Genomic DNA, 26,724 nt, shown 5'->3' on the forward strand with positions numbered 1-26,724 from the left:
GCACCAATAACACCCGAGATTCGAACCCGGAAATAACACCCGCGATTTGAACCTGGGGGACACTGACACGTCGCCTGAGTGGGGAAGCCGCCTTTGAAGCGGAAGGTCGTGGGTTCGAACCCTGCATGGCGTTCGACATCAGCAAGGGCACGCGGTCGCAACGGGTCACCAACGCCAGATCAAATGGGGTTCAGATTAGGGCATTCACGAATAGTGATTTTTAGTATTCGAATTATTCGATCTCAAAGTATTCGAATAGTGGAATATTCGACAGGACTGGCCAAACTGTCAAATATTAAGTAAGCAAGAGGCGAACATTGTGAAAATAGCAGATCTACATGCTCACAACGCCTCGCGCTGCGAGGCGTTGTGAGCATGTAGATCTGCTATTTTCACAATATTTATCTGTGGAACCGAGTCACATTAAATGTAATACCTACAATTCCAAGTGCTTGTCAGGGTGGGGGGTCCCCAGTTCAAATATGTTTATTTTGGGGGTCACGGCCTAAAAAGGTTTGAGAACCCCTGGTATAGAGCATTAACAAATTCATCCACCGGGGGCATTGACAACTCATTCTTATGACTTCCTATCTAGCCAAGCTTTATAAACCATATATTTTTTTAAAGAGAAAACAATAAAAACATAAGCGAATATTCGACTTCGGTGAACAACGTCGAATAGTGACTTTGATATTCGAATAATCGAATATTCAAATATTTGGTGAATGCCCTAGTTCAGATCTGAGCCAAGTCTCCTGCAGGAGACACGTCTGAAACCTGCCCCGGACAGGAGTCTCCGGACGTAAAAAAAAACAGTAGTCATGCCAGTAATGTGTTGCATTATCGTCAATGTCGGGCAGAAACCTTGTATCTCCAAGTTTCACATTTGTATGTTTGTGAGGCGTTGTGTGCTTATAGATCTGCGATTTTCACGAGCTTTGTGCGACCGAAAAGGAACAGTTTTGGACATACAAGGTTTCCACCCGACAGCGTGCGATGTGTCACAAGTCACATTTATGGGAAAACTGATAATAAAGTCATGTCATATTGTATTAGATCAACCACTTGTACAAGAGGGAATCCCACTGGCCAGGGGAGATATTAGGCATTCAGGCTGAGCGACTTTGCTACACTGAGATACAATTATCTCTTTCATTATTATGAATAATATATTCTATATGATGTTTATCTTGGCAGTATGCCAAGCCATGTCAGCAGCCTGGAGTATCACATTAAAAATGTGAAGCCGAAGTTCTTGCATTTTACTTTCGCAGTTCCACTATTTCCAACCATCTGGTGTTTCTCCTAAGTAATCCTAACTGAGATTTGAATCATTTCGTTCATAGTGTTGTGCTAACATCGACTGTCCTTGTGGGACAGTTACAATCCCATAACAGGTACAATTATTAATTAGTTATTATCGTCACATACATTGATATAATAATACAAAAATGTATTAAAAAGACATTTCAACCTCAGCACCTATACGTAATTACCACCTCATCCGTCGTCAGCTAGTGTGAAAATCCAACGTTAAGATGAGTGTAAAGTCAACAAAGTGTGAAAAGTCAGGTTGTGCTTGGAATTGAGCGAGAGTGGAACATCTGAACATTTAAGACGTGAATGTGTATTCACCCTTAAGGGGGTTCCACACGGTACGCGGTTGCCGTCGGGGCTGCCGCTAGCATCAGCAGTGGCCGGCCCGCACCGCGGTGAGACACAAACACACTCGCTCAGTGAGTAAACGCCGCGCGGTATTTCACAAAGATGAACGCAATCCATCTCTCACCGCCCGCGTACGCATGCACAAACGAGCACGCTCGCGGTGGATTTCACGGGACCGCGCCCGCTCGTCTCGCCGCCCCAAAACTTCGCTGCGTGTCCGAAAAAGCCGCCCGCCTCTCATTGAAAATGAATTACTAGCAGGCGGTGACCGCGTACCATGTGGAACCCCCTTTAGGATGAACAGACTAAAATCAACCTATCCACCCAGAGGAGCTACAGTATGGTCACATGGTCATGGGTGAATTATGGTTTAAGCTACTGAAGCTTCTCTTTCTGGGCAGATGCGTCTAGTCCAGCAGTACTTTTCCCAGAGAGGAACGGGATGATTTTCTCAAAGAGCAGTATGCAGCTTGCCACACCTAGGGAAAGACAAGAAAGAGGAGGTCAGTTTTGTTCAGTATTTGGAACCAGGGGCGTCGCACCAAATTCTGGGCCCTGGTTGTAGTTACAAGGATTCACTGCGGGCCCCCATGAATGTTCTTCATAGGGGGAGGGGGTTTAACCCATTTAGAATGGGAACGCATTACCGTATTTTGTGCTTTAACTATTGAAAAATAGCAGATCTACAAGCTCACTGCGAGCTTGTAGATCTGCTATTTTGGAAAAATGTTGACAATTTGTGCAAATCTTTCAATATTTCAAATCCTTCTAAGGTTTTTTTTTAAAAACATGTTTCTATGTCAGTGGTGCTCAAACTTTTTCATGTGAAGCTGAAGGACCCCCAAAATGATAAATATTTGGCCACGGAAACTCATCTCAAAATATTTAGTTCCAGGGACCCCCCCAGAAGCAAAATTTGAGTTACAAATGTTCGCTTAAAAAAGCATTATATTCAAAGATTAGCACACATTCACGTACACAACTTTTCAAAAATATTTGAATTTTTCCCCCCATGTGACGCTCCTGCACACAAGGACTCAAAAAATATGTTATATTGATTACCTAAAACTGGTCCAAGCCAATAGACAAAACTGTATTCCAGGAACGTGTTGCCACTGCATGGAAACTGAATGGAGAACGCCAAGATTGGGTTGAAAATGGCACCAGAAATACTGCCTCCTGCACACAAGAGAGAAACACAAGACATTCCAATCAGAACAAACACTTATCAACCACTAGCTTCACAACCTCTAGCAACAGCTCCATTTGGGTGAATGTAACAGAGTAGCTGAGCCTGAAGCCCATAAACCTAACAGACCACGTCCCAATATGTGATTTTTTTAACCCATTTAGGCCTAACCTATAGAATAGGGCTAAATCAGAAATTAGCCTACAAAACAAATATGTTGCTACATACTGTACATGTACTGTAAGCCCCTCCCAAACAGCAAAATGTGTTCCCGGCCTGAATGGGACATGGCACGCGCAGCGCACACCAATATTTCGGCGTTTCCCTGAAGTTTTGAACTGCCTTCACTGAATGTGTGTGTGCCAATCCATGCTTCAATTTATACATAGAAGTATCTTCTGAAGTCTGTTGTAATCTGTTGCAAGTCTGGCCAATTCAAATTCTCATATCTTGAAATTACAACTGCTTTTTAGTTTGGAGATCACTTGACTAGCGTTTTGATGACTTTGTCATTCATGCCGCAGCCATCGCTACACCTCCCCCGGCCTTATTTTATTTGCAGATCTGCACTGATCTCAGAAATAGGCTCTATGGAATCCTCAAGACTGAAATCAGTCCCCAGGACTGAGAACTTTAACCCCTGCTAACGTCTCCCCCTGGCCAACTGGGATTCCCTCTTGTCCTAGAGTAGACGTTTCCCTTCATGGGAGACCCGGGTTCCAATTTCAGATGTTGCACCGTCACCTAAGCAAATGCCTAAACACCTACCTAAGCAAAATGCCTAAGCAGTAAAGCACATACCTCAGCAAAATTAAACTTGAGGTCACCTTCTCCCTCTGTTATAGTCTAACAATAGAGCATCGCAGTGGGCGTGGTTTACTGGTCCCACACCCACTAAAAATTATCCTGTTCATTTTCCTCATAAACTTTCACGAACAAATTTATAACAATTATGTTAAGCCTAGAACCAAGCCATAGGATGGCAGTGAATCATGACCATAAAACATTTGTTTCTACGAAAAGAACATTTTGAAAATCGCTAAACAAAGCCGGGTAGTTATTAAATTTAGTATATCACATAATTTAATATTAAAATATGTTTTCACATAGGATCCAAGGTGTTATGGTCATGATTCACTGCAATCCTGGATGGCTTGGTTCTAGGCTTAACATAATTGTTATAAATATTTTTGTTAAAGTCTATGGGGAAAATGAATGGGAGATTTTTTAGTGGGACCTACCAGCTGGGTAGGCTACTACTCCTGTTTAAGACTAACTACCTAATTCATCCAATTCACCCATAACAGCAGATCAGGATGAATGAGCCAATCAGTGCCTATTCTACTTTAGCATGCATGTTCAAAATCTTTTACATAACAGTGCAACTTTTGTGTCATCTTTTCTCATATTTAGAAAATGACCCCTTGGCATTAAGCCATCATCGTAATGTGATGGCTAAATGTTGCTAATGAACAATTTGGTAGCACTTTCCATAAAGCATGTATATAATGCATTAGAAGAAACATTTAGAAGCTGCTTACAACACTGTATCTAAGCACTCTATACAAAATGCTTTAAAACAATAATCCTGACACATATGAAGCATCCTATAATGACTTAGATGAAGGTCAAGCATAAATGCATTATAATCTGCTTATAACACAATTTACAGTTATTGACCCATCCAAGTCTGCAACTCTGACAGTGTACAAATGGAACCAAATGAACCCTAACGGGTCCATTTGGTTCCATTAGTACACTGTCAGAGTTAAAGGAGTAGTTCACCCCCAAAATGACTTATTTTCTATTAGTCACACCATGGAGACTTGAGTTCAATAATATTATTTTGTAGGCCTATTCGTCGCTTTCCTAAGACAAAAAAAAGAACAAAAAGAAAAGATAATAGTAAATTTACCCCCATTGATTCTGTAGGGACCCAAATGCATGGGCCTGGATGGGGACCCAATTGCATTTGGGTCTGAATCTATACTCTATGGTCTGAATCAAGGGGGAACATTTGGGGCCAAGGGTCAAGTAAATTTACCCTTATTGATTATCACTCAAATGGGTCCCCATCCAAAATCAATGGGGGTAAATTTACTATAGCCTAATGGATTTTTCGTCATAATGCGACAAATACAAAAAAGATATTATTGTTAAGTCTCCATCGTGTGACTAATCATTTTTGGGGGTGAACTACTCCCAGGGCCGTGCTTACCATACAGGCAAAATAGGCAGCCGCCTGGGGCCCCCTCACAGCCTGGGGGCCTCATGAGATTATTATTATTATTTTATTTTTTAATAGGCTATTAAACTTGTGTTATTACAAGGGTATGTATGTATATATATATGTATATATATATGTGTATATGTATATGTATGTATGTATATATATATATATATATATATATATATATATATATATATATATTTTTTTTTTTTTCAAATAATTAAAAGCTAAAATATAGGAAACAAAACATAAGGGAGTATTTATTCGCGACCCCTAGAAATTGGTCTGCGACCCGCATTTGGCTCCCGACCCAGGGGCCTCAAACTGGGGTTTGCCTGGGGCCTCCAAATCGCTAAGCACGGCCCTGACTACTCCTTTAAAAGCATTGTTTTGTTTTGGTTTTCTTCTCATTTTGCCAGAGTTTAAACTGAACAACAGCCCCCAATAACATACTAAGCCGGACCTAAGTAGACCAGAGATGTGATGACAGCGGCGATCGCGTGGACCCTCAACTTTTCGTCCAGCGTGTGAATGTGCAGCACTGCGGCTTGCAGCGCGAAGGAGCAGGCCAGCTCCACGGCGGCCGCCTCGACCACGCTCCCACCGATGGGGTTGAAACACTTGAACCCGAAGCGCTCGTGTCTCACGTGGAGCTCGGACATCCCCAGGGTCCACACGGCGGCCGCGAAGAACTGCGCCGCGATCGCCCCCACGAACTGACACGCGATCAGGACGCACGCACACTTCGCGCCGAACCGCCCGCGGTACGCGTTTTCCAGGGCTCCGACGGGGTTGCACGATGCGCCCTGGAAAGTTAGTATGTGGATCACGGTAATTATGTAAGTGAGCGTCAGGCCGACGTGAGGCTCGATCCTCGCCACCTCGCCCAGGATCTTGAGCTCGTGGGTGCACGCGCACAGTTGGAAGGTCGACACCGTTTCCAGCAAGTAAATCCAATAATCCTTCTTCTTCTGGGACACGAGTCTTGCTGCTGTCCTACGTGTCGCCTCGCTGAGAAGCACGATCGCAACTACCAGAGCTATAGAAATGACCAAGTCTGCCATTGTCCCGTCTGTGTATAGTCTCTAGAGAGCTGCGGACCGTCTCCCCTGGTTCACTGCCTCGGCGTGCTTTCTTTAGATGCTTCAGTCTGAGTTCACTTGGTCCCTGTGAAAGTACAACAGCAGTTTACAGTTCCTCCAGCACTGCAGAAAAACTAGTAGTGACTGACTGTGACTGCAGTGCAGGCGGAAGCTGGTAGAATCTTTAGGACGTAACAGTAGATGGCGCTATATACTCACACACTGAGTTTATTAGAAGTTTGCATAGGAAATAGTAGGGCAGGAGAGAGGGGTCTACCAGCACCCCAATGACATTTTTTCGAAACCTGTTTTTTTAGGACCCTTATGATGTCTAGTTATGATTTCTGCTTGTTGCCGTGGTCAACTAATGTCCCATGGGGTTCATTTTTAACCTTTTCTCAAAACTATCCCCAATCTGAACCATACAATGGACATAATAGAAAATGCCATCACTCTTGATGTAAACAACCCACAGGGACAAATGAACATACTTTTCTATATGATTTTGACAAAAGGAATTCATTTCCGGCATCATTTTTAACATTCAAGCACATCTTGACCCTATTTCAGGACAGAAACAGCGAAAAACTACCAGAAAATATTCAAAAACATCTATATGTCTCTTTGTACATATAAATATTAAGGTGTATTCTTTTTATACCACTTGTTTTTTGAACCCTAATGGTGTCTAGACAATATTGCTTCTTGTTGCTGTGGTCAATCAACGTGGCTTGGGGTTCATTTTAAACCTTTCTTACACCTATCCCCAAAACAAAACATAAGATGGAGATAATAGAAAATACCATAACTCTTGAAGTAAACAACATACAGAGACAAATCAACACATTTTCCCACATCATTTGCACCCAAGGAACTCATTAACGTGGTTATTATTAAGATTCAAGCACATTTTGACACTACTTCATGGCAGAAACTGCAAAAGATTTGCAGAAAATATTCAAATCACATCTATCCTCTGCCAATATGCTCATCCCCCACGTCCAGCGGGTGAACTATAGAGTGAGTGGCCTGTTACAAGCGAGCAGCTGAGCCAATCTTGTGGGGGCCTAAACTTATGACGAAGGTGAGGGGTGGCAGAAGACGGAAGGATGGACTTTGGAGCCTGTCTGGTCTTGTGGGCCAAATTCTTCCCCAATCTCTCATTGACCTGTTGGCTGTCCTCAGTGATGATAACGATGATGATAAGGAAGAGGATGAGGTGGAGTTTGATGAGATGGAAGACACTGATCAGTGAAATTGTTCTTTGATAACTTACGGACATCGATTCAAAATGGTCTGGGCGCATCCCACATACAGTAGGCTTTGTGTAGCCTGCAGCGGGTCGCTGTTTCGATCCCCGAGCCCGTCCAGATTTGCTGTGTGTCACTCTCTCTCTCTGTTTCCTGTCAGTAGCTACTGTCCTGTCAATAAAGGCATAAAAGCCCAAAAACATATCTGGGGAAAAAACATGAATCCCATGGGACATGAGTTGGGCAACACTACTAAATCTTGACACTAGACATTGTACCCATTAGGGTACTAAGAAACATGACGTGTGACCTTAGAAATGTTGTACAAAGAGAAATATAGATGCAAATGCAATGCAAATGATGTGGGAAAATGTGTTGTTTTGTCTCTGTATGTTGTTTACTTCAAGAGTTATGGTATTTTCTATCACTCCATCTTATGTTTTGTTTTGGGGATAGGTGTAAGAAAGGGTTAAAATGAACCCCAAGCCACGTTGATTGACCACGGCAACAAGAAGCTATATTGTCTAGACACCATTAGGGTTGGTATAAAAAGAATACACCTTAATATTTGAGAAATATAGATGTTTTTGAACATTTTCTGGTAGTTTTTCGCTGTTTCTGTCCTGAGATAGCTGAGATAGGGTCAAGATGTGCTTGAATGTTAAAAAGTATGACGTAAATAAATTCCTTGTGTCAAAATCATATAGAAAAATGTGTTCATTTGTCGCTGTATTTGTTTACTTCAAGAGTTAAGGCATTTTGTTATGTCCATTGTATGGTCCAGATTGGGGATAGATGTAATAAAAGGTTAAAAATGAACCCCATGGGACATTAGTTGACCACAGCAACAAGCAGAAATCATAACTAGACATCATAAGGGTCCTAAAAAACCTGTGGTATAAAAAGAATACACCTTAATTTATCTGTACAAAGAGAAGTATAGACGTGTTTTGAACATTTTTGGGTTATTTTTCGCCGTTTCTGTCCTGAAATAGGGTCAAGATGTGCTTAAATGTTAAAAATAACCACTTTAATGAATTCCCTGGGTCAAAATCATATAGAAAGTGTGTTCATTTGTCCCTGTAGGTTGTTTACATCAAGAGTTATGGCATCTTCTGTTATGACCATTGTATGGTTCAGATTGGGAATAGTTGTGAGAAAAGGTTAAAAATGAACCCCATGGGACATTAGTTGACCACGGCAACAAGCAGAAATCATAACTAGACATCATAACGGTCCTAAAAAAAACAGGTTTCGAAAAAATGTCATTGGGGTGCTGGTAGACCCCTCTCTCCTGCCCTACTAAAAAGTAGTAGTTTCATGACAGTACAACTTACCGCCTAACTAAAAGGAGGTCCAAAAAAAGCCTTGCGGCGTATTTACAATACATAGGAAACCTTTTTTTAACTCATAAAAAGTTAAAGGTAACTGTTTTAGAGTTTGGCCTGGCAGCTTTGCCTTCTGTGAGAATGTGAGATATAAATCTGCAAGCGAGTTTGGGATTTATAAAGTAGACTATTGTATCCATACATACATAAATACATACATAGACTATGCATTAGAAAATAAACTATCCAAGGAAAATTCCAATCTATAGCCTCAAATATAAAAACAGGCTAAAAGTAAAGATTTTCACACACAGTCAGTTCCAGGGTGAATATGAACGCAAATGCTAACTAAATTAATCACTTGTGATGGACAATATTGAGAAGATATTTAACATGTGCATGTCAAATATGCCTAGTGTCTGTCCACTAGCAGTCCATCAAGCAGACCTACTGAGTCTTTAAAACCCATGCACCTCTTCAAGCTAGCATTAAATAGACTATAAATAATTATTTACAAAGGTAATTTATTATCATGTAGGCTATTATTATAACCCCAACAGAAATCATTTTAAATATCACTTTAGGGAACAATTATGATACTATAACTACACAATCTTGAGTGTCAGGAGTTAGATTATGTTCAGAGACCTACATGTTCAGAGTATGGCTATATAAAATGATAAATAGTAACATTTTGATAGCCCATAATGGGCTGTGTCATAGTCTGTGACTAGTAGAATTTGCAGGCCTGCCAGATCATTAAACTGATGGTGCATGCATGTGGCATGATGCTTTATAAGTCATAATGAAGGTGGACTCTTAAAAGATGTTCTCTGGCGCCACCTTGTGGAGTTGTCCAACTGCTGCCATTTACTACTTCTACTGGATTTGGTGCTTACAGTAGGTATATAGGATTAACAACAATTAACAATTTATTTGAACATTACAAGGTTTATTTCAATATTAATTCACCTTTAGAAAAGGTGTTTGTATTCAGCACATAGCCACAAAAACAAATATACAAATATACATGCTATATATAAAAGACAAAAATCCCCCAGGTGTTGCTGGTCGCATGTGTTCTCTGAACTTGTAATTTGACGACTGCTGCTTTCAGATTGATACAAACCAACATACTCCAGTCAGTGGCTGAGTGACTGAGGTACTCATACCAGTCTCAGTACTCTGTCCTGAGTTTACTGACTCCTTCCTCTGGCTGCGTCCGATGAGGTCTGCTTTCCCTTTGTAGGAGCTGTGACCCTCTGTGTCCGGGACGGGGAGACACCTTGTCAAAACAAGACCTCCTGCTGAAAAGCAATTATCACAATTCAGCACACGCACAAAAAAAAGTAAAGAAAAGCAACAAAAAAAAAACTAAACACACATGTTGTGTTTTCTGGCAATGTGCAGTCACTGTCAGCGCGTGTTTACTAATCTTTCAAGACCCACAGAATATTTTGTGCTTTAAAAGGATCCCTGGCTAATACGACAAATATGCATTAATACATTATAATTGTCCTCTATAACTACAATGTAAAATTAAAAACACCTTAAATATTTTATTTCTTCTAGAAATAGCTAATCTTTCACTCAATAGGGGAAATACCTGTCGCAAGTTGATGATGTCATAAATGTCATGTGTGATCTATCCCTATGGAATTTATGGCATGCATGTGCAAAAAAACACACAAACACATTTGAAATATGTTCATATTAACAATAGGAAGTATTACGTTTGTTTTTATTTTCACATGCACCAAAAACTAGCCAATCTACAAGCACACAACGCCTCGCACCGCGAGGCGTTGTGTGCTTGTAGATCTGCTGTTTTCACTACTTTTGTGCGACGGCCTTGTATGATTTGGGAAAGAGCGTACAAATTTGGAGATAGGAGATTTCCACCCGACAACAACGATATACTAGTGTTGTTGCTGCTCTTATACCACCGTTATTACAGGGGTTGGTGTGGGCCAGACAGTAGCCCCCCGCGGGCCGCAAATGGCCTGCGGGCCGCCTATTGGGGAACCCTGCTCTACAAGCTCTATTTTTGTTGACTGTTCACCTAATGCCGCTGAATTGCAGAATGTTCACCTATTGACATTTGCAGAATAGGGTTCATGAGGTTATAGGTTCATGAGGTCACAGACTTTGTCATTGCTTGTGGTTTCTAGTCTTGTATTTCTATACGTTTTGTTACCTGGTCTAGCATTCCGAAAGTAGACATTTGGCTAGGGCTGTCACTATTATGACATTTTACATGACGATTATTTGTCCCTCAAATAATTGCGATTAACGATTTAATTGTATTTTTGTCAATGACAATAACATTTCTGTTTGGCTTTTAGGCTTTTAAGTTGCACATGGTAGATAGGACACATAACCTAAATATACAAAGAAATTACTGACATATTTGACAACGTTATACTTAAAAAAGAACATTGATAGTGGAAATAGCCGATCTACAAGCTCACAACGCGGCGCGATGCGACGGTGAGCTTGTAGATCTGCTATTTCCACTATTTTTGACTATTTTTTAAATATATGAACATTTTTCAACATGGAAACGATTATGACAATTATGAAAAAGAATCTCGATTATGTCAAATAATCACGTTTTGACGATTATGTAATAATTGTGACAGCCCTACATTTGGCCAATAACATGCCCAGAATAGGCAGTGGTGTTTTGATTGAATCATTTTTGATTAACATGACAAGTACAGACAACACAAATATATGCAGTGCAGCACAGGCCGGTTAAAACATCCTGCCCAAAAAGGAACATCCAAAATAAGACCTTTTATGGCTTACGTTGGAAGTCCTTAACATTCAATTCCTCGCAAATAGTAACAAGATCAACATTTAATGCAATTATAAAAGATCATTATAAGTACAGAGTAAAGAACGACATTCAATGCAATTATTAAAAAATATAAACAAAAAATATAATAAATGGGGGGTGGGTGTTCACTAAGGCTGGGCGATATTAGGAAAACCTTCGATATTCGATATCGCTGTTGAATACCTCAATATAGTATTTGCGACCGTCAGGTCGCAGTTTAGTACCAAACCTCCACCGGCCGTCCGTCCGTCCGTCCGTCGGTCACACGTCACACGTCACACCTTTGCCCTGCTCATATCTACGCATCAGTATGACATCACACTGCTTGGTGTGTGCCGTCAGGGTCATTTGTGTACGGTGTGATGTCATACTGATGTCAGCAGTGTGATGTCATACTGATGTCAGCAGCTATGTCTCTATATATAGAGTTATATGTTGTTCGTGTCCAAATATGGGGCTTGTGAGGTCAGACTTAGTGAGATTCGTCGGTTATCTCCATATATGGAGGGAGAACCAGCTTATGAGCCGATGAGTTGTGTCAGAGTCGAGATCCTGCTTGCATCTAATCTGTCGGTAGATAATGCCGGTCTTATATAAGGGTCATTTGTGTACGGTGTGATGTCATACTGATGTCAGCAGTGTGATGTCATACTGATGTCAGCAGCTATGTCTCATATGGAGTTATATGTTGTTCGTGTCCAAATATGGGGCTTGTGAGGTCACCCTTAGTGAGATTCGTCGGTTATCTCCATATATGGAGGGATGTGTTGGTTATCTCCATATCTGGAGATTCAACCTTCAACGATTTTGACATCTTGTTACTAATCTGTCGGTAGATAATGCCGGTCTTATATAAGGGTCATTTGTGTACGGTGTGATGTCATACTGATGTCAGCAGTGTGACCAACGGTCGCTTATCTCCCGATTAGGGAGTCTTACTGGTATTATTATATTATATTACTCACGATATTAGTAAAAACTATTGCATTATATCGTTTTTAATGTTTTTCTGCTTTGGGTCCACTGCCTGCCTAACTCAGATAATGAATAGCATATCCATGCATGCACACTGCATGATACTCACAGTCACTTCTGAATATAGGTGCCACACTTGACTTCAGAGGTGCTACATGTAAAGCCAAAGAGGTGCTACATGTAAAGTGCTACATGTAAAGCCAAAGAGGTGCTACATGTAAAGTGCTACATGTAAAGCCAAAGAGGTGCTACATGTAAAGTGCTACATGTAAAGCCAAAGAGGTGCTACATGTAAAGTGCTACATGTAAAGTGCTACATGTACAGCCAAAGTCCACCAACATGATGTCAGGTGTGTGTGGATGATTCCTCTCGTCATGTACAACAGGGGTCTTCAACGCTTTCAGGCCAAGGACCCCTTAGTTGAGAGAGAGATGAAGCAGGGACCCCCACAACCTTAACATAGATTCAATAGTTTCATCCTTTGACAGCACAATCATCAGTGTATTTTGGGATTCATGTCAAATTTATGTTTGAACTTGATCTTTCACTCTGTACTTAGTCAGCTCTTTTTCCCCTCTACACCAAAGCTCTTTCCTAAAAAAGCCGATCTACAAGCTCACATCGCCTCACACGAGGCGTTGTGAGCTTGTAGATCTGCTATTTTTGGCTAAAGTTCTCAGAATATGGACACTAGGGTTCAAGTGGTTAAAAGGAGAAAAGAAAAAACTTTCTATCACACAAAGATTTGGAGGACCCCTGTAGTAACTCTTGAGTAACCGGACCCCCTGTTGAAGACCCATCATCTACAATGCTGTAGCCACCTGCAACACATCTATCTATCTATCTATCTAGGTCGTCCTCAGACGAGCCCTCCATCGTTGTTTCCAGTCATCTCGGTTCTCCATACATCTGGCCAGCTCATTGGTGTTCTGTGTCCCTACGTCTTCCTTGAGTACGTCCACGTATGTTTTTGTGGGACGTCCTTGCGACCGGTGCCCATGTGTTGGCTCCCACAGTACCAATTTGCTGGCTGGAAGCTCCTGGTGTCTTTGGCAGTGTCCTGCTAGTCTCATTCTTCTGGTGGCAATTTTCTCGCTTACCTTTGGTATTCCCTCATACAGGCTCCTGTTGGTAACATGTGCACTCCTGTTGATGTTGAGTACTGCACGCAACATTCTAGTGTAGCACCCGTCTAGAGACTTCTGCAGGGTTGGCTTCAGGGTCCAGCATTCACTGCCATAGAGGAGAACAGACTCCACCGTTGCAAAGAAGAAGCTAAGTTTGATTTGGCGGGGGAGGTTAGAGTTCCATACACTGTTCATGCCGTTCAGGGCCCTCCACGCGAGTGCCTTCCTTACTTTAAGGTCTTTCTCAGTTGAGTCGACCCATGCGCCCAGGTACTTGAAGTCCTTGACTTCCTTCAACACAGCTCCTTCTGTTGTTGTCAGAGGTGAGTGATCAGGTAGGTTATAGGTGATAACCTCAGTTTTCTTAGCATTTAGCCTGAGACCAACTTTGGCACACTCTATCTCCACCCTGTTCAGGAGTTCTTGTGCTTGTTCCATGCTGTCGGAGAGCAGGCTGATGTCGTCCGCATAGTCCAGGTCTGTCAGAACTACTGCGGGATGCCGCCTTGACCTCCTTGGTGTTAGCGTGAAGCCAAGCTCTTGTTCTCGTCCCCCTATGGCTTTCCTGAGCGCGTAATCTAGAACTATGATGAAGAGGTAGGGGGCTAGGGTGTCTCCTTGCATTACACCAGCTCGGATGTCAAACACCTCACTGCTGCCATCCGGGGTCACCACTTTGGCCCTTGTTTTTGCGTACATGGTCTCGATAGCCCGGAGAATGTTGGGAGGGACATTGTAGGCCTCAAGGATCTTCACCATCTTGCTTCTGTGGATAGAATCAAAAGCTTTTTTGAAGTCAATGAAGCACAGTACAGCTGCTAGGTTGTCCTTTTTCACCTGCTCTATTAATCTCCTTAATGCCAGGATCTGTGCTACGGTTGTTCTCTCCTCTCGAAAACCATTTTGGTTCTCTCTCAGGTGAGGGTCGATGGCATGCCGTATCCTGTTCAGTATCATTCGGTTGAAGACCTTAGCAGTGATACATGTCAGGCTGATGCCTCTGTAGTTGTCTGGCTTTGAGAGGTCTCCAGCTTTAGGCACCGGGATGATGTTAGACAGAGACCATATTTCAGGTTGCTTGTTGTGCTGTAGAGCATTGTTGCAAAAGTCTAGGATGAGGTTGTCTAGGTCGCAGTTCTTCAAGACCTCTGGGGGTATGCCATCAGGCCCAGCACTTTTTCCCTCTCTCAGGGTGGATTTTGCCCTGGCGAGCTCGCTGGTTGTGAAGGGTCCGTCTTCGATGTTCAGGCCCTGGAGGACTGTCGGTATATTTTCCTCCTCTCCCTCTTCCACTGATGTTCCCAGGAGCCTCTGGAAGTGGTCGAACCATGTTGCCACCCTCTCCTCTGGGCTGTGTCCTTCCACCTGGCCCTCCTTGGCCCTCTTCCGCCCTGTCATCTCATTTATTACCTTCCAGGCCTCCCCGTATTGCCTTTCACCTTGCGCTGCCTGCACTCTTCGCACACTTTCCATCACTTCCTCCCCTTTGATGGTGTCGTAGGTGCTGAAGAGAGACTGTTTGGCTTCGTTCAGTGTCTCGCGACCCTCCTCTGTTGGTTCACGCTCAAAGTTGAGTCGTGCTTCCTCCATCCTGCCTCGTGCTGCTACAACCTTCGGGTGTCTGGACCGTGGTGGTGCTCTTACTCTGTTCAGCACTGGCACGCACAGTCTGGTCGCCTCCTCATTCGCTGTGATGAATCTCCCATATTCACGGCTGGGCTCTCCTCCCCTATCCAGCTGCCGAAAGCGCTTCCTGACTTCCTCCGTGTACCTGGTTTGGAGGCCCGGATTGGTCGTGAGTGCCTTCCAGTCATGCCGAATCTTGGGGCTTGGCTTGGGGACCCTGAGGCTCAGTCGCACCCTCATGGAGACCACACGGTGATCAGAGCCTACAGAGCTGAACGTGCTGTATGGCTCAGCATTCAGGATGGAATTCCTCCACTTTTGCCTCACTAGGATATAGTCCAACTGATATAGCCTGGGTAGCTCCCCAGGCCTTGTGGCTCGGTCTCGGAAGGTCCATCTCTTCCCTGTTCTCTTCCTGAACATGGTGTTCGCTGCCAGGAGCTGGTGTTCCATGAGAAGGGCTGTGAGGTATGCGCCGTTGCGGTTGGTAGACTCATGGTATGGGAATGGTGCATCCTCCTGTCCGATCCTGGCGTTGAAGTCGCCAAGGATTGCCAGGAAGTTGTGCGCTGGGACACCTCGGACTGCTGTTGTGAGGTCCTCATAGAACTTCTCAACATCCTCAGGTGTTGCCGTGTTAGTGGGCGAGTACACCACTATGACTGTTGTCACTGGGTTACCTGCGAACTCAGCCATGAGGATCCTTTCGGTGTGCTTGTGAACCCGTCGGAGGGCCCTGCGCGCTAGAGAGCCTAGCATTAGTCCTACGCCTCCTGTTGCAGCCTGGGCATTGTTTCGCCACGCAGATGCAGTGATGAACGTGCGTTTCTCCACTTGGCAGTAAACTATCTGGTCGTTAGTGTTAGTGTGGACTCTTCTGTGTTCCTGGACTCCCAGGATCTCTACCCCCTGTTCTTCAGCACAATGTGCCAATTCCACCAGTCTAGCTTCTTCTCTCACTGTGCATGCGTTGAAGGTCCCCATTACAAATGGTCTCCGACAACGCATGAGTGCATTGGACGGGATGCTGTGGTCAGACAGAACCCTCCCTCGTTCCCGTGGGTTTGAGGTCCTGTCGTCATGATGCCCTCCGGAAGGGGGACCAGCACCACCATCCGCCGCGGTGCTCCTGCGGACTCCCGCCGCTGGAAGTATAGGATTTGAAATGACTTTGTTCTTCATGGTTGGCTTTTCAATGCTAGTTTAAGGGCTGTGGGGTCGCAAATTCTCACAGTCCTGGTTTTTACCTCAGAGTGACCTTCTCCTAGGTGGGTTGCCTACCATGGCTAAGAGCCCCACCCGCCCTGACTGATTGCTCAGATTGCTGGATCTGAATGGTCCACTTGCTGATGTTTTAACTCACTGGATGGTTCTAATTCAATACAAGTTCTTAATTCAGTACAAGTTATAAAGTGTTGAAGTAATCACCTGAGTGTTCCCAGCTGTGTGCCATGTTTTCCTCCTGAGCCCATGAGTGAGTTTGCCATTCCAATACCTTCCCTTATAAGCAGAGCTTAGGGGGAAGAATTGAGAACAAGGCAGCCAATCACAGAGTCAGATCTGAAAACAATGGGTTTACAGCTAAGAGCCCCCCATAGAAACCAAGCAACTAGCTCCATACAATTGTAAATGTCCCCCACAGGGACCTACATCACTAAAGTAGTTTCTAATTCAGTACAAGTTAGAAATGTTAAAGTAATCACCTGAGTGTTCCCAGCTGTGTGCCATGTTTTCCTCCTGAGCCCATGAGTGAGTTTGCCATTCCAATACCTTCCCTTATAAGCAGAGCTTAGGGGGAAGAATGAGCAACACATGAGCAAGAGATTGCAGGTGTATTTATACTATTCTCAGTGGTGGCATGTTATACTTATCAATTCTGCAATGAAGAAATACTCTGTTAAAAGTAACGGTCCAGAATTAAAAATGTACGTGAGTAAAAGTACAAAAGTATTGGTATCAAAATGTAAACTACCAAAAGTAGAAAGTAGGCCACTCATTATGCAGAATCAGGGACGTGCTGGCCATTGGGAAAAGCGGGACAACTCCCGAACGGCCGGTTCATTCCCGGCCGGGCCAGGCTGGCCATTAGGAAAAAATTAAAAACTAGAAGAAGTGCTCTTCCGAGCACATGTCTCCACCAGGCCACGCGTCCTGGTGGTGCTATAATAGGCAAATGTAAAAAGGGTGGCATGTGTTCTTCACCAATCTTAGACCTTTCATGGCGCCACCATGAGGCTGATTTGAACATTTTGTAGTGTATTTTCTTCCTTGGCCTTTTGCGAATGTGCATGCACAATTTCATTACAATTGCACGCTGTGTTTGATTTGAGGCATTTTGTTTGAAACGTATCAATCCTGCAAAGTTTGGAGGCCAATCTTAGCCAATCAGGATGAAATATTTAATATGCGACAGATCCGGCTTGATCATATGACTGTAGAGATACTGTGTACTGATTTGTGTTAATTGCGGGTAAAATCTGAAGGAGTAATATCCAAAATGTGTCTTACATAAGTCGGCCTCCTGGTGGCGCTATAAAAGGCTGATGTGAAAAATGCAAGGAAATGGTTTTTCCTTGGCCTATAGGGAGTGCGCTTACAAAGTTTGAAACTGATCGGTGGAGTTATAGGTAAAACCACAAATTGGCCTGTTATAGCGCCACCATGAGGCTGATTTAAACATTTTGAAGTGGCATTTCTTCCTCGGCCAAGTGTGCTCGATTTCATGTTAATTGCACTCTGCGTTTGTGATTTGAGGCATTTTGTCCAAAACGGACCAATCTTACAAACTTTGAAAGCCAATCTCAGCCAATCAGGATGGAATATGGACAATCAGACAGATCCATGTCGATCACATGACTGTAGAGATACTGTCTACCGATTTGTGTGATTTTTGGACAAAATCTGTAGGAGTACTGGCCAAAAGGTAGTTTTGCACAAATTGGCCTCCTGGTGGCGCTAGAACAGGCCCATGTGAAAAATGTGGGGCAGAGGTTCTGAATTGGCATCCAGGGAGTGCGTTTACAAAGTTTGAAACTGATCGGTGGAGTTATAGGTAAAACCACGAATCGGCCTGTTATAGCGCCACCATGAGGCTGATTTCCGAAATTTGATGTGGCATTTCTTCCTCGTCCTAGTGGGAACGTGTGTGCGCGATTTCGTGATAATTGCACTCTTCGTTTGTGATTTGAGGCATTTTGTCCAAAATGGACCAATCTTACAAACTTTGAAAGCCAATATCAGCCAATCAGGATGTAATATGGACAATCAGACAGATCCGTGTCGATCACATGACTGTAGAGATACTGTCTACCGATTTGCATGATTTTTGGACAAAATCTGTAGGAGTAGTGTACAGAAATGTGTTTTGCAAACATCGGCCTCATGGTGGTGGCGCTAGAACAGGGCCATTTGATAAATGTGGGGCAGAGGTTCTGAATTGGAATCCAGGGAGTGTGTGTGCTCATTTTGGCAGCGACCGGGCCAACGGTGCCGGAGATTAGCTGTTAACAAACTTGGAGGACGGACGGACGGACGGACGGACGGACGGACGGACGGACGGACGCACGGACAGGGGCGAAAACATACTCTCCCCCTGCCTTCGGCTGGTGGAGACAATAAAATGTCGGCCTTCGTTCCATTTTGGGGGCTGGGCGGCCAACAAAGTAAATTGTCACTGTCGGGCAGAAACCTTGTATCTCCAAGTTTCAAATGTATAATGTTTTTCGCAAAGCAAAGCCCTGCTTCATCATACAAGGCCATTGCACAAAAGTAGTGAAAACAGCAGATCTACAAGCACACAACGAGGCGTTGTGTGCTTGTAGATCGGCTGTTTTCACTAGTTTAAATCATTTTTAAAATGATAAATACAAAACAAACAGTTTTGGACATAAAAGGTTTCCACCCGACAATGACGAAATATAACTCATGTAATTGGCCCACTGGCTTGTCACTTGTCATGATCTGAAATGGCAAATCTTTGAGTAGCAGCAGTGCTATAGAGAGAGATCTCTCTATAGCGCGCAATGAGGGCCTCTACAACTCTTTTTCCCGGGCTGAATCAGGGGCCCAGCACGTCCCTGTGCAGAATATCCCGTAAGTTGCCTTACACCACTGCCTATTGTGGGCATGTTATTAGCCAAATTTTGTCTTTCGCAATTCGGCTACTTCCCATCGGGGTCGCCCCATCTGCTTCTCCATTCCTAAACCTGCCATACCCACTGCCACTTTTCCCAATGTACCCCCTCATCTCTCCTCTGCATATGCATGTCCAAACCATCTCAACCGAGAATTGAGCCGGAAGGCAAAGCTCTCTGTCTACTGAGCAATCTTCGTTCCTACTCTCACCTATGGTCAAGAAGTGTGGGTCATGACCGAAAGTATAAGGTTGCGGGTGCAAGCGGCCAAAATGGGTTTCCTCAGACAGGTGGCTGCTATCTCCCTTAGAGATGAGAAGTTCAGTCACCCGGGAGAGACTTGGAGTAGAACCGCTGCTCCTACACTCCTACAAAGGTAACATGTCATTGGTCGAACACCCTTTAGATCGACCACCAAACTCTAACCCAAACCCTAATCCTAACCTCAGTAAAACTATGCCTAACTCTAACCCTAACCCTAAACTTAACCTCAGTAACCGTGACGCGGGTGATTATCTAACCTGCCGACGCTCGCGGGTGATCTAACCTGCCGACGCTGTTCGACCCAACGGGAGTTCGACCTATGGGGCAGTCCCCTCCTACAAAAGGAGTCAGCTTAGGTGGTTCGGGCATCTAGTACGGATGCCCCCTGATAGCTATGAAATTAAGCCTTTATATTACAAACATTATTAGAAAAGGAAAGGACGCAAGGCCAGCTAAGGAGGGTAGAAAGTGTTCCTTCCATCGTTTATTCCAAGTCAGTTCTCCAGAATACAGAAAGACACAGGTTTATATAGGCTATTGAAATTAAGTCACTCCTCTTCAAGACACACCTCCAAGTTCCAAAGTACAAGCAGGAAATTACTCAACAAGCAGTCATGGGACAGTCGAAAGCTGAGGATGTTGATTGGATCAATCAGTTCACATCTTTTGACAACAGTTAAATGAAATAACAAGTCAATGTAGCAGGCAGGCACTGGGTGATGAGACAGTCACAAACTGATAGTTGTTGATTGGATGAATCAACAACTGAGGCAACAAGTCATTGTATGTTTGAGTTCATCACAGGCTTAGCCTTTCCCATTGTGAAGTCCCAGGATCCTCATCAGTACAGCAGGAAGTGTCAATAGATGCAGACAGCAGAGGAGTGGTGGTCAAAATACCTTAACTCAGTTGCTATACTATGAAGGATTTTGGACTTCATGTTAGATTTAAGTTAACATGTAGTTGCTTATAAATCATACATATAAATCATCAACTCGATCAACATGCAAATGATTAAAAGTGAAACACACTGTAAAAATCCATTTATCACCCCCCAAGCGGCTTCCTAAGAAGGTCCTCGATGCACGTCCCACTGGGAGAAGACCCCGTGGCAAACCAAAGACCAGATGGAAGGATTATATCTCCAAACTGGCATGGGAACGCCTCCGTATACTCCCTGAGGGAATGGAGGAAGTTGCTCGGGATAAGGAAATCTGGAAGTCTCAGTTGGAATTGTTACCCACGCGACCCGATTCCGGATAAGCGGTTGAAGATGGATGGATGGATCTCAACCTCGCTCACGTGCTGGTGAGGTATAGACTATAGTGTTCAAAATCCATTCATGTTTTTTATCCATTAATGTATTTATACTGTGGTGATTGTAACAAGGATTGGAGTGCAGTGGATAATGCTGCAGTGTGATTGTGAATAATGAGTGAAGGTAGGTGTGGTAACAATTGAGAAAGGGCTGGTCTCCAATCCTGAATCTGCTTTGGAAACAACTTCATATTTGTAATGGTGCAGTAAAATACCAGGGTTGTGGCTATTTCGGAGTGGAAACTGTGAGGGGTAACATACACTATTTTTGTATGAAATTTGAAAAATACAAATGAAGAAAAATAAAATCTGTGCATTGAAACTAAAGGATACCAGTTGGTAAACAACCTAAATTACATTTGTAAAATTGTGGTCAATGTGGTAAAAAAAAGAAAAAAATCACACCCAATGTGAAGTGAGCGGTGGTCGTGCTTATAACGTCTTCAATTGGTAATTGGTGATGTAATACAGGCTACACACACGCACATTGCTATGGCAAAACGCTGAGGAAAACACATTGCTATGGCAAAGCGCTGAGGAAAAGTGGCTACAGATAGGTCTAGGATGTAATTGGAAATTGGTGATGTAATATGGCTACACACACACATATTGCTATGGCAAAACGCTGAGGAAAACACATTGCTATGGCAAAACGCTGAGGAAAAGTGGCTATAGATAGTGGCTACAGATAATTTGTAATGTAATATGATGTAATATACACACACACATATTGCTATGGCAAAACGCTGAGGAAAACACATTGCTATGGCAAAGCGCTGAGGAAAAGTGGCTACAGATAGGTCTAGGATGTAATTGGAAATTGGTGATGTAATATGGCTACACACACACATATTGCTATGGCAAAACGCTGAGGAAAACACATTGCTATGGCAAAACGCTGAGGAAAAGTGGCTATAGATAGTGGCTACAGATAATTGGTAATGTAATATGATGTAATATACACACACACATATTGCTATGGCAAAACGCTGAGGAAAACACATTGCTATGGCAAAACGCTGAGGAAAAGTGGCTACAGACACACGCACAGCCACTCTTAGGAGCGGTTTACCACCGCTCAAAAAAAAAGTGCAGAATGAAATTAATGTGTAGGGCAGGCTACTGTATTGGATTAATAGACCAATTATTAGGCCAACATGGCACAAAAAGAGAAAATGTGAATTTGAATATTCATTGAAAGTAACACTGAAATGAATGAAGAGGTTTTTTCCTTTCTTTTTTTATTTTTTCTTTTTTTTTCTAATTTCAAATATAGCCAAAGTCTATAGGGCTGAAGTGGTTAATGTAGCCTATATGTTTTGTAATAATATTTGAAATCTACAAAGTAACAGGCAAATAAAGTTTTCAAATAATTGTGGTTAGTGGAGTAACGGTACAATATTTGTCTCTGAGATGTAGTGGAGAAGAGGTAAAAGTATTGGAAATTCTCAAGTAAAGTACAAATAACAAAACATTGTACATAAGTAAATGTACTTTATAGTTACTTTCCACCACTGGGTAAGTGTCTGTGACAGTCTGTCAGTGTGTTTAGGCTACGCTACACCATCATGGCAACAGGTGGCAGTGGATGGATGTCATATAGCCTGTTGTTTATAGACAGACGGTCCCAGACCTCCGCTCCGTTACAACAGAGCAGCAGCGACCAGGAGCAGCGCACTGCGGCTGAAAAACCTCACATTTTGGACCGCTATACGAGGCCTATCCTCCGTGGGAATGTTGCTGATCGAGGATCGAGGTAGGCTATCAAGAAGACACGATCATGATGTAATTGCATCACTCGGCCGATGTACTGTTTGATTACAACAACATAGTTTATAACGGTGGCTTATGTGTTGTCGTGATAACGCCGCCTGTATCGAGGCTTGTCTCCTTGCCATCATCAGCGCGTCTTATTTATTTGTCCTGCAAGGATGCATTCAGTTTTGATGTAGAATAGAATAATAGCCTACAGGTTTTAGAGCGGGGGCTCCGTGATGAGCGGACTATAGAATACAGCCTCGAATGGACGTAGCCGTTAGTAGGATGGTATAGTCTAACATTTCCGACTGGAAATTGAGTCCGAGCCTAGAGGTCTTTAACAGGGAGAGTCGAGATAGTCATTGTTTTATTCATCAACATGTCAATAGGGATTATTTAGCCTATTCTTCGTTTTCTTCTTCCCTGCTGCATGAGCAAAGATGTCTTTATTTTGTGTCCACGGAACGTTTTGAATGATATTAAATTATATTTACATTGTCAAAGTCCTCGTAATTTGCTATTTTGTTGTCACTGTTCTAAATACTGGCATTTTTATTTGTTCTGTGTATCACACTTTATATTAATGACACCGGGCGAAAAGGGGTTTACAAAATCGTGGGATAAAAATGTGGTAAAAAAAAAGAAAGAAAAAAAAAAGATGTGAGCAAGAGTGTGACTCACTGCATCTGGGGACCCCCCACCCTGACGAGCACTAAGAGTTGAGTCATTACATTTTGTATAACATGGTTCTATTTTGAAAATAGCAGATCTACATGCTCACAATGCCTCGCAACGCCTCTAATATTTTGCAATCACTTGCAACAGAATCCCAAAACTGCCACCCATAAATTATAAATGTGTAATAGGCCTACCAGATTTTCTATGGCTTCAATCTGGGGCTTCTAGGGCTTGGCCAATGGTTAATTTGTCATTCCAGACGTATTAAAAAGTCCTTCAATTGTCACTTTAGAAATGTGCATATACCCTCAATACACTTATACTTTATCTTGGTTTGTTTACTGTTGAGTGAGAAAACAATGTTGCACATTAAAGTTAATCATCTGGGAACCGCCCATAATAATTTGGTGACCACCCCTGGGGGTCCCGACCCACAGGTTGAGAACCACTGTACTAGCAAAGAACAACATGGGTACTGTAAAAGGAACATATTACAATATATTATGATTGACAGTCTTTATGCATGTACCAGTATATGCACATTCTGTCTATACAAAACATCAATCAATCAATCAACTAATCAGTCAAAAATGGTGGCGCTCTCTCTCTATCTCTATCTCTCTCTCTCTATCTGCCAGGCTGTGCTGCCTCTTGTGAATGAGCGAGGAGTATGAAAAGTGAATATCTGTTGTGAGTGTGTGCGTGTGTGTGTGTGTGTGTGTGTGTGTGTGTGTGTGTGTGTGTGTGTGTGTGTGTGTGTGTGTGTGTGTGTGTGTGTGTGTGTGTGTGTGAGTGTGTGAGGCATGGCCCCATCACTGTCGGAGCTGAAGTTCGGCCGGTTCCGTGCGGTCCGCGGGCTGCTCCTCCAGCGCTATGAGCATGGGCCGTTGGTGTCGTGCCTGGCCGGTCTGTACGGCTGCCAGTGGCGGCAGTACCAGAGGAACCGTGTTCGGCCCGGTGGCTGCTGCTGTAACAAGGTAAACCTGAGTGAGTGAGTGAGTGAGTGCCATGTTTACACAATATAGTCTATACTGCACTGGGTCTCAAACCTTTTAAGGTTGCGACCCCCAAAATAATCATATTTTAACTGGTGACCCCCCCACCCTGACGAGCACTAATGGCCTTATAGTGTAGTCTGCGGTGATGGGTTATCACCGCGGTGTAGTCTTTTAAAGTCAGAAAACTACAACATTACGTCATTCGCCGCGGTGAAGAGCCATCACCACAGACCTAGACATCTCTGTCTCCTCTTTTTACTTTACAGAATTCTGAATCCATTGCAAGCATCTGTTTTGCACAAAAAACATTCCCTGGGCTAAAAAACAGCCCCACAAGACCATGGTTTAGTGATGAAAAGTGATGAGTCATCACTTTTCACACTTTCGTGGGGGGTGTTTTAGGCCAATGAATGGCCAAAACAGATGTTTGCAATGGATTTAGAATCATGAAAAACCCCTAGTTTGACCCCTCATATGTTACTTAAAGCAGATTAATTATTTGCTTTTTTCCCCTGTAATGTAAAGTTAATGGGACACCAACTCTAGCGGCTGATAACACCAATTTAGCTGTGTCTCAGAAAGGGTTATCATACCAAAATATAATCTAGAGCTTTTCAAAAATGCATGATAACCTTTGTCACCTTTCCGATACCGACATCTCGTATGGCCCATGGACTATGATGGCCATCACATTTTTAGGTGATAGCTTATCACCTAAGAGTTGAGGTGATAGCTCTTCACCTCAGACTCTGATAAAGCCTTAAAGGACCACTTCACCTCTGGGACAACCAGATCTTATTTTATTGTTGTTTGGGACACGATCAACACAATCCTGTTATTTTTTGTGTTCAATCTGTGTTTTCAGATATTTTAGTATTTCAGCATGCTACAACTGGTCATATGATGCATTTTGCATGTGAAGGTGAAGTGGTCCTTTAAGAGTTGAGGCATTAGATTTTGTATAACACGGTTCTATTGTGAAAATCAGATCTACATTCTCACAACCCCTTCGCGTTGCGTTGTGAGCATGTAGATCGTCTATTTTCACAATTTCTGCCTCTAATATTTGACAGTTTGGCCAAACCTTGTAATTTCAAGGACCCCCACTTTGTTATGCATTATAGGCCATGTACGGTATCACCCCTTAGCTCTGACAGTGTACAAATGGAACCAAATGGAAGGGTATAGGGTCTATTTGGTTCCATTTGTACACTGCCATTTGTTTCCTTAACAGTCAATCATTTTGGAACCCCTTCCACGACCCCTTCCATGAGTGTCCCTGGACCTCACTTTGAGAACCTCTGGAGAACTACTGTACAGAGTAAAATCAAGTGGACCCTTAAGGCCGGTCCATACTTTGACCGAAACCGCCGTTTTCGGTCAAAAGGTCCTTTTCTACCATAAAATTATATCCCTCTGGACTTCTGAAAAGCATTGGACCGAACGAGAGTTCGGAAATTTGCACGTCAGAAAACACAACTCACCGAACATTTCGGTCGAAGTATGGAGAGGCCTTTAGGGACCCAAAGTCTCCCTTGATTCTTAAATGAACACAAAAATAGCAGATCTACAAGCTCCCATGCGATGTGTTGTAAGATTGTGGATCAGATGGTTTTATTTTTGTTTTGTTTTTTTTGCTCGAAGTGTTTTGAATTCGGAGGTAAGGATACTTGTACTTGAGCATTGTGATTTCATGCTACTTTAAAATTCTACTTCACATTTGAGAGTGATATAGTGTAGGTTTTACCCCAGCATTTGACAGACTGCTTTAGTTAAGATATGAGTTAAATCATGGCTATAAAGTGTTTGTTCAGTAACAGGATTCCTCCTGTTTCTATAGCTCTTTAGTAAACAGAACAGGGTGACTCATTTAATCCAATCAGGATAGATAACTCATACAGGATAAAGCAGGGGTCTTCAACGTTTTCAGGCCAAGGACCCCTTAGTTGAGAGAGAGATGAAGCAGGGACTCCCCTACAACCCATAGATACCATATAGTTTCTCAGTGTATTTTGGGTTCATGTCAATTTGTGTTTTCAGATATTTAAAGTTATACCATGTAACTTTTTTTATAAAACAAATCTTAAAATTGTCCTAACTGTTAAATCGCTAAAGTTTTAGAACCCCCACTCTGTTATTTTCAGCTTCTGAAGCCTTCTCTTTATATGTTTTCTACTTAGCCGTGACAGGGGCGGGATTTCCCGGCAAAATTACGTCATCACACTACCGGCCAATCACAGCGAGGGTTATACACTGCCGGC

At 43.0% G+C, this 26,724-nt stretch overlaps 2 protein-coding genes across 2 annotated transcripts in view; one reads left to right on the plus strand and one right to left on the minus strand.

Moving 5' to 3' along the window:
• Positions 1-2,022: 2,022 nt before the first annotated feature.
• Positions 2,023-6,267, minus strand: LOC308304486 (aquaporin-11-like). Its single transcript, XM_080749087.1, has 3 exons — positions 5,548-6,267; positions 2,728-2,844; positions 2,023-2,144 (listed from the first exon to the last, which is right to left on the minus strand). The coding sequence occupies exons 1-3, from the start codon at positions 6,146-6,148 to the stop codon at positions 2,041-2,043; spliced, it is 822 nt and encodes a 273-aa protein (XP_080605213.1). The 5' UTR covers positions 6,149-6,267; the 3' UTR covers positions 2,023-2,040.
• Positions 6,268-24,268: 18,001 nt separating this feature from the next.
• Positions 24,269-26,724, plus strand: part of LOC308304151 (glycerophosphodiester phosphodiesterase domain-containing protein 5-like) — a gene marked incomplete at both ends in the record, with an annotated part of 39,008 nt that continues 36,552 nt past the window's right edge. The window contains one exon of the mRNA XM_080748710.1: positions 24,269-24,442. Within this exon, the coding sequence (XP_080604836.1) occupies positions 24,269-24,442 (174 nt within the window). The remainder of the gene's footprint in view (positions 24,443-26,724) is intronic.

The sequence above is a fragment of the Nannobrachium achirus genome, assembly GCF_963921795.1.
Source record: "Nannobrachium achirus genome assembly, chromosome: 19".
Classification (NCBI taxonomy): Eukaryota; Metazoa; Chordata; class Actinopteri; order Myctophiformes; family Myctophidae; genus Nannobrachium; species Nannobrachium achirus.